Genomic DNA, 12,347 nt, shown 5'->3' with positions numbered 1-12,347 from the left:
CGCGCTGTAAAACGCTCAGGTGTGAACCTAGCCTAAGACCTGGCGGATTAACATTAGAGCGCAAGAATGGAGAACATTAAATTTGTTATTAAATATATATATTTTTTTATCATCTAGATTACAAACCATGTGACCCTGAGTTGGTGCGAAAGCGTGTACAGCTTTTAGAACAGCAATATGCAGAATTGTGCAATCTATCTGCAGCTCGAAGGTCTAAACTAGAGGAGTCTAGGAGACTTTGGAAATTCTTCTGGGATATGGTTGAAGAGGAAGCTTGGATCCGAGAACAAAGTCGCCTTCTAATGTCTGATGACTATGGTAAAGATATTACCAGCTCCTTAAGGTTAATCAGCAAGCATAATGCTTTCCGTGATGAAATGAGTGGGCGTTACGGGCCACTGCAACAGACAGTAGCTGAAGGTGAAGAACTTGTAGCACAGGGTCACTTTGGAGCCAGAGAAATTGAAGAGAAAATATTGGAAGTTAAAGAACAATGGAAGCAGCTTGAAGCTTTGGCTGAAGACCGGGAACAGAAATTGAGGGAAGCCTATAGTTACTACCAGTTCCAAGCTGATGCCAATGATGCTGAGGTTTGGATTCTAGACACTTTGAGACTCGTTTCAACTAATGATGTAGGCCATGATGAGTACTCAACACAAAGGTTAATTAAGAAACACAAAGATATGGAAGAGGAGATACTCAATCACCGACCAGCTATCGATACTCTACATGAACAAGCCAGTAGTTTGCCAACAACATACTCTCATTCTCCAGAGGTCGATGGAAGACTTCCTGCTTTGGAGCAACGCTATGATGAGCTGGTGACTTTGGCTGCTCATCGTAAGCAGGCCCTTCAAGACTCACTGGCTCTTTATAAAATGTTTAGTGAAGCAGATGCTTGCATACTTTGGATAGATGAAAAAGAACAGTGGCTAAACGGAATGGACATCCCAGAGAAACTTGAAGATCTGGAAGTTGTCCAGCAAAGGTAAGTTTGTGTAGATTCTTGTAGGTGCCTGTCACAACAGTGAAAAAAAGCTAAAGCACACATATAAAATATCTAGCAAATGAGTTCAGAAAAGGCACATATTGATACATTTCATTGATAAGTGCTGAAAACACATGATACCCAGTTGGCCACCATCCACCTAGACATTTACTGACTTCCATGCAGGTATTCATAGAACATTTAGATTATCTTACATTTAAGTGGATCTTGAGGTGGTCATCATATGTCATCTCTCATATTTCTTGTCCTCAGAAACTTGATAGGCTCTCTGCAGTTATCAGGCAAAAATTGATTTATAGAGGTTACCTAAAGAATCTGTCTTGTTGCAGGTTTGAAACGCTCGAGGCAGAAATGAACAGTTTGGCATCAAGAATCGCCTCTGTAAATGAAGTGGCTGGGCAGCTGCTGAACACTGACCACAGAAATGAAGACAGTATCCGGAATATGCAAGATCAGTTAAACTCGCGGTAAGAATACTTATTGCTTTCATTGGAGATGTTTCAAGTTCTGATTCATCGTATGATGCAAAAGATAATAACTGAGTGCTTTAATGCTTGCATTCTAATGAATCATGGGTACTTGAATGAGAGCATTCACTGGGGACAAAAGTGGTGGAAAAATGGCATGTTTTTCACATAGAAATGGCGTAAATGTGTGACTCGGATGCATCATGGTATGAAAATGCGGACTGTTCAATAGGAATCGGTCACACTGAATGGTTTATTTCATATATAGGTGGACAGGGAGATGCATGTGGTGGTGTTTTTTTATATATATTTTTAATGTTTTTCTATGGTCTTAGATCATTGGCAGAGAAGTAGTATTATTGTTTGACATTCAGGCTGCTTATAACTATACCAGGCAAGCAGAACATGCAGCATTCAAAATGGCTCATGCACTTTTGGGGCACTTATGACACTTTTGGGGCATTTTAAGACTCCTTTTAACCCCCCCCCCCCCCCTTTTGTACTTTTGTAAACTCTTAAAAATTGTTTAGTGAGGCATAAAAAATATTTAAAACCCATAAATCTAGCACAAGGCCTGTACACCAGTTTGCTGGAGCAAATTGTGCTAGAATTCTGGTGCATTTAGCTAACCTAATTTCCCTCATCTGTTATCAGAGGAACACTGTCCTCTCAGTATGCTCCTGGCCCATGTGACATGTCCGTTTAAGGCTTTTTATAATTTTTTTTTTTTTTTTTTTGTAATAACAATAGGTATGAGGGTTAGCCACTCTTCTCATTTTTATCTCCATATGAAGAATATGGAGCAGTATTAATGGCAAACTAGGGGACAAAAGCAGGAAAACCAATCGGTGTAAGCCATATGGGTAGAATATTATGTTCCGACATTTGAATCTTGAATTATTTAACCTTTTAAAGAATGTTATAGTTTACTACTTTTGTCAAGCAGTAGCGACAGGGTGCTTATTTGGTACCAGAGCCTTACATCAGTAACTACCCAGCTAGTGTAAAATGCAGAGTATAACTACAGTTTACGTGAGCTAATTATCCAAAAATATAATAAAAAAGTGAGATCATAGCTATCATCCAATATCTAAATCTTGTGATGCTAGAGATTATGAAGTGTATATAATGCAATCATTTAGCTGGTTATACATAAGAAGTGGACTGACACTCCTCCTCTGGATCTACACATGTTATTGCATTAGCGTATCGCAGTCTGCGCGGTGCATGTGTTGCCAACCGGTAACCGCTGTTAGAATATCATGATTGATGCATCGTGTTCACTACAAGGGGGAGACAAAAGTGTAATATTCATGTCAGCCATCTCCACTACATGTTACATGTTCGGAGATGTGAGGACATGTATAGTAACAGGGCGCTACGAACTTTATATATGGATAAAAATCCCATCTTTCAATAAATTTAAGGGCTCATGCACGCAACCGTTGGCTGTTTTGCGGTCCACAAAACACGTACTCCGCATTTTACGGAACGTCCAGACAATAATAAAACCGTCCTACCCTTGTCCGAAATGTTCAGTTTTTTTTTTGCTGAACGGCCATGCAGACATATGGGCATGGAATGCGCACGGAGTCATTTCCGTTGTTTGTGGCCCAATTGAAGTGGATGGTTCTGCATACGGTATACACACAGAAAAATAATAACTTTTGTGTGCATGAGCCCTAAGGGTGAGGATAGGATGTGCTGTGCTCGCTACATTCACTCCAATGACTATATATAATTATATATATATATATTGTGGGGTTTTGCTCTGGTAGACAGGATTAGCGGATGCAGTATAGAGGTAACAAGTTCTGTGGATCAAACAGTTCAGTGTTTTATTCACACTTTAGGCAAGTGACAAAACAAGCAGTCATAAACAAACAAAATAGGTAGCAAGCTTTCATCCAGACACAAGGCTCACAGATCCACACACAGAGACTTGGCTTCTGAGCCCAGCTGCCTATTTAAGGACAGCCAGGTGCTGCCAAAACCCAGACCGGCACTTAAAATCCGGATCGGTATTTGACCTCACCTGGCTGTAAATCAGCCCAGCAGCACATACCTGTTTTCCCAGACAAACCCTCTCATTGTGTCACAATATATATATTTTTTTCTTTTTTGCAGATGGAATCATTTCCGTCAACTTGTTGGTCAGAAGAAAATTGCTCTTGATTCTGCCCTTGAAATTCAGAATTATCACCTGGAATGTAATGAGACCGTGTGCTGGATGAGAGAAAAGACTAAGATCATTGAATCCACACAGAGCCTGGGCAATGATTTGGCAGGAGTTACTGCGCTCCAACGTAAACTTACTGGTATGGAACGTGACCTAGAAGCCATACAAAAGAAAGTAGGTGACCTCCATACTGAATCAGAAAAACTTGCTTCAGAACATCCACAAAAAGCCCCAGCTATAACTGGTCATCTCTCTGAGATAGATGAGACATGGGATGAATTGAAGGACACCATGAAAAGAAGAGAAGAAACTTTAGGTGAAGCAAGCAAGCTGCAAGGCTTTTTGCGTGATCTAGATGACTTCCAGAGCTGGTTGTCACGAGCACAAACTGCAGTTGCGTCTGAGGATGTTCCTGCTGATTTGATTGAGGCAGAGCGTTTGCTTGCACAGCATGAAAGCATTAGAAATGAAATTGAGCGCTATGGAGCGGACTACAAACGAATAAGGGAGGTTGGTGAGGAGGTAACTCGTGGTCAGACAGATGCCCAATATATGTTTCTGCAGCAGAGGTTGAAAGCACTGGATACAGGCTGGAATGAGTTGGGACAAATGTGGGAAAACAGGCACCAACTGCTTTCTCAGGGTTACAGCTTCCAAGTGTTCCTGAGAGACACCAAGCAAGTGGAAGGTTTCCTAAATAACCAGGTGAGGCCAAATGGACTTCTACTACTGTCTTTCATATTTTACATCCCTATCATTCATAAAAATGGACGTTTATGTATCTTGTTCCATAAAGAATTTAGTTTCTAAAACATTTGCTCCTGTAGTCATGAGGTATCACAGAACTGAGAATACTGCCCTGTAGTTCTATTTAACCAAACCCCATTTAACTTCTTTTAGGAGTACGTTCTATCCCATACGGAAATGCCAACTACCCTCCAGGCAGCAGAAGCGGCAATCAAGCGTCATGAGGACTTTATGACCACCATGGATGCTAATGATGAAAAAATACGTGGTCTAGTAGAATCAGGAAAGAAGCTAATTCAAGAGGAAAATGTAAATTCTGAGAAGATTCAGGAAAAAGTCACATCCATTGATGAAAGGTGAGTTAAAATTGTCCATCAGTTGATAGAAGTGCTATGTTCTTACTTGTTGTGACCCTGGCCTGTTTTAAGTCTCGGGCATAGATCTGTAATGCTAATTGTAATAGGCCAGATCGGTTTTCTTGACAAGACTTTCTTCACTGCCCTTTTTTTTTAACGTGTTTTAGTAATAATGGATTCCTTTGCTTTTGACATCACAAATAAAAGCATTAAAGGGGAACTAAACCCTGAAAAAAAACATTTATTTAATCCATAGTAGACACACAGCCACAGCTACAAGGTGCTGTTGGAAGCAGTTCAGAAGAGGTCTTGCAGAGAAAGCACTGTGTCCTTCCCGTTGTCCTCCCGCATCTTTGGCCACAGAACGGCTGGGTGAACGAGCCTGACATCACACACACTGAACAGGAAGTTCAGGAGAGGGGCGGGGCTGAACCACACTGAAATGCCAGCAAATAGATCTGGCTGCAGTGCTATAGGGCTATTGAGCGCCACAGCCACTTACTCTCCCACTCCCCTGAGAGCTGTCATCTGCCTCCCAGCTCTTTTAACTTGCTCATTCCACTCCAGGCATCTTCATTTCACCCCATTTACCAATTGAGACAGTGTGTGTGATGTCACGATGTGGGTGGAACTCCCGTGTTGTGTCTGTGAGAGGTTAGTGTTTCCCTCTATAAGTTGTCAAATACTAGAAGTTTTAGTTCTTTTCTTACACTCACTCCCTGTAATGTCATCTGATAGCCCATAATAACATCCTAGAAATGCTGGGACTTGTAGTTCTCTCCTCTTATATCCCTCTCCATATAATGGCTTCTGATGCCCCATAATAACAGTCTGAGCATAATGGGAATTGTGCTGTCCTCTTATATCCCTCATTTTCTATAATGTGCACTGATACACAGTACAGTTTTCCGCTTTTAAAAAAGACCACACATTCAGACTCTTCCTCTCTAGCAGCGACTGACAATAGTCTATTTTCATCTTCAGCAGATGCCACTGTATGACGTTCGGACATTCGTCTGAAGCAGCCATTTAAAGGGTTTCGGTCACCAGATTTAACCCTATTAGGGGCTAGCTGACATTAGCAATGTGCTAATGTCAGCTAAACCTAACTATCCTATTTCTACTTTTAGCTATGCCCCAGTTACGCCAGAAATCTAACTTTTACAATATGCTAATTACCCTTTAGGAGCGGGGGGGGGGGGGGGGGGGGGTTGGGCATAGGCTAGTTAGGTTTAGGTTTAGCTGACATTAGAACGTCGCTAATGTCAGCTAGTTTAATAGGGTTAAATCTGGTGACACAATCCCTTTAATGTATACATCATGGGCCAGATTTATCATTAGCTCAGGTCAGAATAATGGAGTGAAAAAGTCACAAAAAAAGTCACAAACGCTAAAACTTTGCACAAATTTGCGACTTTTTTCTGCTCTGCACTATGCTCGCCAGTTTTCTGAAAGTGGGCGTGTTTTCTTATGTAAATGAATCTCTAGACAGATTTACTATTGGGACTATTAAAAAAGTCGCAATTTCACTCCAGTGGGGACCATGCTTATCTTATGAGACTTTTTAATAGAACATGCGACTTTTTCATAAAAACGTGCGACTTTTTCGTATAGATGTGCGACTTTTGTAAAGCTGCTTACTGACGGGTAAACTGCTACCGTCAAACCACATTTATTACAGTCTTAAAGGGCCGATCATAAATCTGACTTGGCTAAAACTGACTTTAGCCATATGTGAAAGTGGAGTGAGCTGTCAGAGTAAGGATAAATCTGGCCCCATGTGTATACATTAAATGTAGAACAAAAACGTGATGTGAACACAACTTCAGTAACACAACTTCAGTAATAACGACTATCACTACAGAGGAAGATCTGATAGATTAGATAGACTTTCGCCACAAACTGTTTTCTTGGTTATATTTGTATATATTTGAGTGGGGATGGGGATTCCTCTTGGTAGATGTAGTATTCTGTAGTCTATTACAGCTCCACATGGTTGTAACACATCTATTTTGTACTATTACTAACACAGAGATTCCTTCCAACAAAATGGCAACACTAACCGTGTAGACAAAAGTTATCCACACTAAACCCAGCCCCCTCCTCCAACACGTCCTGGCTTGTGTGCATTAGCATAAGAGGGGGGAGAAGGAGGGGTAGTAGACATGGCTGCAGCCTGAGAGAATAGTGCACTGCCTTTCTGGTTTATTTTTCATGGTCTGCAGTTGTGATATCTAACAATACAAGAGCAGATAACAAAGACACATAAGGAGATTGTTTTAAGCTTTTTTTGTGCTTGGATTCTTGCTTCTGTTTCCCTTTTTAAGGGGGTTGTTTAATTTCAGCAAAGAAAACGTCAATGGTGGGAAATGGCATAAAATAATGAAAAACCTCATTACTTGCACATTGGGTCCAGTGCGGAAGCTCCCCCTGGAGCTTTGTTTCTCTGGTTGAAGAGATGAGATGTTGAGAGCACGTGACCACAGCAGCTAATCACTGGCCTCCTCAGTGCACCTCTGAGGTCAGTAATTGACTGCAGTGGTCACGTTTTTCAATGTGACATCATCACTGCAGCTAGGAATTTTCTCTACTACCTAGGGCCTCTCTACATGCAGGAAATGTCCACTTATTGAATCAATTGCTAATGATGGGCGCCGCTGCAGCCAGAAATTGACTGATTGGGTATTTCTTGCATGTTGAGGCACCTGGAAAAGAGACCAGCGAGGGGGGTTGGTAAAGTGTGGGGGATCGGTGAGGTATCATATGTTTATTTTATACCATTCTGAGGCTTTTGAATATAATCTGTATCACTCAGACAACCCTATTAATACTCACTCTTCTCGATTTGCTGCTTGGCCAGTTTAGAGGGGTTGTCTGGGTTCAGAGCTGAACCCAGACACAACCCCATCTGTTCTCATTCACCATGAATGAGTAGAGCATCAGAGCTTTTTACGCTCCGATGCTCTCCCTTGCCCTGCGCTGTATCGCGCAGAACAAGGGCTGTTTGTTTACCTTTCTACACTGCTAGGCAGAGGCTTCTGCCCAGCAGTGTTCCTGGTGACATCACTGGCTCTAATGGGTTGGCTTTAGCGCTGCCCTAGCCATTAGTGCCGGTGATGTCACCGGGCTGACTGCTACCGTAGGAGAAAGCCTATGCCTAGCTCGGTACATCACCGAATCTCACAAAAAATTCCCTTGCCCTGTGCGTTTCAGTGCGCGCGGGGGGGGGGGGGGGGGAGTTGGCATCGGAGAGTAAAAAGCCCTGATGCTCCACTCATTCATGGTGAATGAGAGCAGATTGGGTTGTGTCCGGTTTCAGAGATGAACCCCTTAAGAGATGGCAGGCAACTCCTTGCCCAATTTTATATGTCTCTTCTCTTTTGGTTCACGCTACACTTTTTATCCCTAGACACAAGAAAAACAGAGCAACAGCTAATGATGTTCTATCTCGACTGAAGGACAATCGTGATCTACAACATTTCCTTCAGGACTGTCAAGAGGTAAGGAGCTGTTCTAAATAAGTGAATATCCCCCTTTTTATTGATCTAAATGGGTTCAAAACTCTTTGCTGAATAATAAATATATTAAATAGTCTTTTTAGTGTTTAAGGGTACTTTCACACTAGCGTTTTTCTTTTCCGATATTGAGTTCCGTCACAGGGGCTCAATACTTGAAAAAAACTGATCAGTTTTATCCTAATGCATTCTGAATGAAGAGCATTCTGTTCAGGATGCATCAGTTCAGTTCCTCTTACGTTTTTGGCCGGAGAAAATACTGCAGCATGCTGCATTTTTCTCTCCGGCCAAAAATCCTGAACACTTGCTGGAATGCTGGATCCGGCATTCATTTCTATTGGAATGTATTAGTGCTGGATCCGGTATTAAAATTGCCACATTGACGGATCCGTTCTTCCGGTCCGCGCACGCGCAGACCTTTAAATATGTGGAAAAAAAAAAATACCGGATCCGTTTTTCCAGATGACATCGGAGAGACAGATACGGTTTTCAATGCATTTGTCAGACGGATACGCATCCGGATCCGTCTGACAAATGCCATCCATTTGCGTCCGGATTGCTGGCGACTGAACTGCCTGCCGGGATCCTCTGCTGCAAGTGTGAAAGTACCCTTATACAAAGTCACAAATACCCTTCATATATTTAAAAGGGTATTCCAAAATTCGGATATTGATGACCTATCCTCACCAGTGCACCATGGCCTCCTCAGACAGCTAATCGGCAGGGGTCTTAAGTATCAGACCGCCACAGATCCGATACTAATGATCTATCCTGAGTATAGGAATCTCAGAAAACCCCTTTTTAATACATCATGCTCAGCTGCCACTAGATGGTGCTTGAAAACTAACGGAGCGCTCTTTGTTATACAGTAAACTTGATATTAGGACAGACTGCAAAACAATGCTCCAATAGTTATAAAGATATAGTAAGGCCTTAATCGGCAAAAAATGATGGACCGAAGAACGACCTGATGAGAAAGGGTGGAGAATAGTACTAGATGTTATGCATGGTTATGGTATAGAATAAAATATTGTAACCTATTTTACAGTTGACTCTGTGGATTAATGAAAAGATGTTGACAGCTCAAGATGTCTCTTATGATGAAGCTCGTAACCTTCACAGCAAATGGCAGAAGCATCAAGCATTTATGGCTGAACTGGCATCAAATAAAGACTGGCTGGACAAAATAGACAAGGTAAATGAAAGGGAAACCTTCCTGTAATTAAGTGATGACTCAATATTATTCAGTCAATTTAATATTAAGCGATATTATTTTTAGTTGTTTTTTTTTCCCCCATCAATAAATACACTTTTTTAGCTGTTTTGTTAATGTAGGTGTTGCTAGTAGGCCTCTTGGTTTATTAGACACTACAACGTGAGGGGAAATCCGCCAGATCTTTTCCTGCTGAGAGCATTGATACTCCGTGTGTTGTGTTGGTTCATTAATTGATTTGAAAAGGGGTCTGGATGTCTTTATTGAAAGTGTAATATTAAAATCTATCTGTGGTAATTGATCTGGAAGATGTGCTTTTCCTCTGGAAGCTGGTCATACACATGAATTAGTGTTTGGTCAACCGCTATAATATCCAGTCTCCACTATAAACTTGCACATTTGGCTTGGCCCTACATGCCTGTTTATTTCAATGGGCAGAGGAAATACATTTACTGCCAGAGCCCACTGGATCAAATGATTAGTCATGGTAAAGTCCAACATGCCCAGTCCATCTCTTGGCAGAGGCGGAGGCTCCCTGTACACATGAGATGGTCAGCCAGATTGCTCTATGTGGACAGTTGGCAGCTTTTTACCTTCTCCTGGATCAGCCAAATCGGATAATGGATTTCTGCTTATTCAGAATAATCTTTACCTTTATTCTCATTTTACCTATGATTCTTTTTAGGAAGGGCAGCAGCTTATTGCCGAAAAACCAGAACTTGAAGCAGTTGTGCAAGAGAAGCTAGATTCCCTCCATGCTCTTTGGAATGAACTGGAATCCACCACCCAAAGCAAAGCACAGTGCCTGTTTGATGCCAACCGGGCAGAGCTGTTCACACAAAGTTGCTCTGCATTAGAGAGCTGGTTACAAACTCTTGAGGGCCAGCTTCAGTCTGATGATTATGGAAAAGACCTCACCAGTGTGAACATACTATTAAAAAAGCAACAGGTAGGGGAGGGGCATTTGTACATTTAAAAAGCTTTATTTCAGTTTTTGAAATTAAAAACCACTAAACAATCAGTCTCATGCGGGGAGTGCAGTATCTCCAGTATGTGCCAAGGAGGAAGGGATAAGTGGGAGGTGGGAAGAGAATGGAGAGGGGTTGGTGTATGACATCAGAAGTAGAAGTATGGAGTATAGGCGATGAATAGACTATCCGCATCTGATCGGCGGGGGTCTGACAACCAGGACCCCCGCCGATCAGCTAGTATCACTGGCCTGGGTGGGGCTAAGCTCCGTTCACAAACAGCTAATTGGCAGGGGTCTCGGGTGTCGGACCCCTGTCGATCAGATGCTGATGACCTATTCAGAGGATAGATAATCAGTTAAAAATTACTGAAGAACCCCTTTAACAGCATTTACAAAGCATTAAGAAAATCGCTTTACAGCAGCCACCATCAGCCATAAACACCATGGTCGGGGCGGACCTCATTGACTTCTATGAGAGAGTTTTCTAGCCATGCTCTGTGACCTGTGCAGAGGTCATTGTACAAGGGAAGAATAGATAAGATTTGACTATTGCCTATTGTGAATGGTGGGCCCTGTCTTATCTGTCATTCTAATCCTGCTTGTAATGATATCACCTGTATCTATAGGTAAGCAGGTAATTGCAGTAAAGTGATCTGTACAGAGCAAGAAGTGGCGCCTATTCTTAGTCTTAGTGGCCCGTGTGAAAACTGCAGGTTTTTCTGTTTTCTGTTTGAATAAAGATAATGACATGGAAAATTAAATATAACAAGAATTCCTAAAAAATATGTTGGACCTAAAAATGTGATTTAAACAATAGGTCAATTTCTGATGACACATTTCCTTTAACACAAGATTACATCTACATCATGGCATATATTGATGTGATCCCTAGTAGGTGGTGGGATTAACAATGCATGACGTATTGCCCTGGGAGAAGTAATATCCCATTCCCTACCCACAAGAAATGCTTAATACCTCACAGTTAATAATACAACTAAATATAAACCAAATAACCTTCCACCAAAATCACTGCTTTAAGATTCGGCTACCAGTGCCTGTGCTGATATTTTCCTAGTATTTGTATGTCCGTTCTAATGGGCTGATGATTACAGGCTCCTAATCGAGTAAGACGATAGTGGGTGCACGCCTCAATGCAGTAAAGTCCTGTTAATGTTTCACACTATGGGAGGTCTGCAGTATCCCCACACATACAGTATTCACATGCTATACAGGCTAAGGCATCTATTGATAAAATCTCTTGGTCACAGCTGATTGATGTTTGCATCCTTTTTTAGATGCTGGAGAACCAGATGGAAATCCGGGAAAAGGAACTAGAGGCTATCCAGAGCCAGGCTCAGGCACTTGGCCAGGAAGATGCCAACATAGTAGAAGTGGACTCAAAGAACAGGACAGTTGCCACTAAATTCTCAGAACTACGTGCCCCACTTGATGAGCGGAAAAACCTCTTGCTGGCATCGAAGGAGGGACACCAGTTTAATAGAGATCTGGAAGATGAAATTGTAAGTAATGACACAAACTACTTTTAACACAATTGTCACAATTTTCTGGTAATAACGATATTTCAGCAAGTGCTTGCAGCCTGCTCTCTGCAACAGAAAAGTCATACTTACTTGTTCCATGCCACTGCACTACTCCGTGCTGGCTCCGTCTTCTGGTCCCCCGCACTGTTTTCTTCCGGCGGTGCATGGGCATGGTCACATGCAGCTCTCCAGCCATTTACTGGCTTCCACGAGTAGTGTATGTCACCATGCCTGTGCACTGCCAGAGGGAAACCGTGTGGGGACTGGAAAACGTTGCCAGTGGAGGACTGGAGCGGCGGGGAGCAGGTAAGTTTGAATCTTCTGTTTTCAGGGGGCACATGCTAAAAAAA

The 12,347-nt window shown here is 42.1% G+C and overlaps 1 protein-coding gene across 3 annotated transcripts in view; it reads left to right on the top strand.

Annotated features, from left to right (window-relative positions):
• SPTBN2 (spectrin beta, non-erythrocytic 2) overlaps positions 1-12,347 on the top strand; it is a 264,500-nt gene that overhangs the window by 237,202 nt on the left and 14,951 nt on the right. For all 3 annotated transcript variants that reach the window (XM_040410084.1, XM_040410082.1, XM_040410083.1), the window contains 8 exons: positions 118-988; positions 1,339-1,476; positions 3,604-4,360; positions 4,556-4,758; positions 8,168-8,258; positions 9,322-9,468; positions 10,172-10,435; positions 11,752-11,976. In XM_040410084.1, coding sequence (XP_040266018.1) covers positions 118-988; positions 1,339-1,476; positions 3,604-4,360; positions 4,556-4,758; positions 8,168-8,258; positions 9,322-9,468; positions 10,172-10,435; positions 11,752-11,976 — 2,696 coding nt within the window. The remainder of the gene's footprint in view (positions 1-117; positions 989-1,338; positions 1,477-3,603; positions 4,361-4,555; positions 4,759-8,167; positions 8,259-9,321; positions 9,469-10,171; positions 10,436-11,751; positions 11,977-12,347) is intronic.

The sequence above is a fragment of the Bufo bufo genome, chromosome 10, assembly GCF_905171765.1.
Source record: "Bufo bufo chromosome 10, aBufBuf1.1, whole genome shotgun sequence".
Taxonomy (NCBI): domain Eukaryota; kingdom Metazoa; phylum Chordata; class Amphibia; order Anura; family Bufonidae; genus Bufo; species Bufo bufo.
Note: the sequence above shows the minus strand (reverse complement) of the source record. Positions and strands in the feature narration are given on the sequence as shown.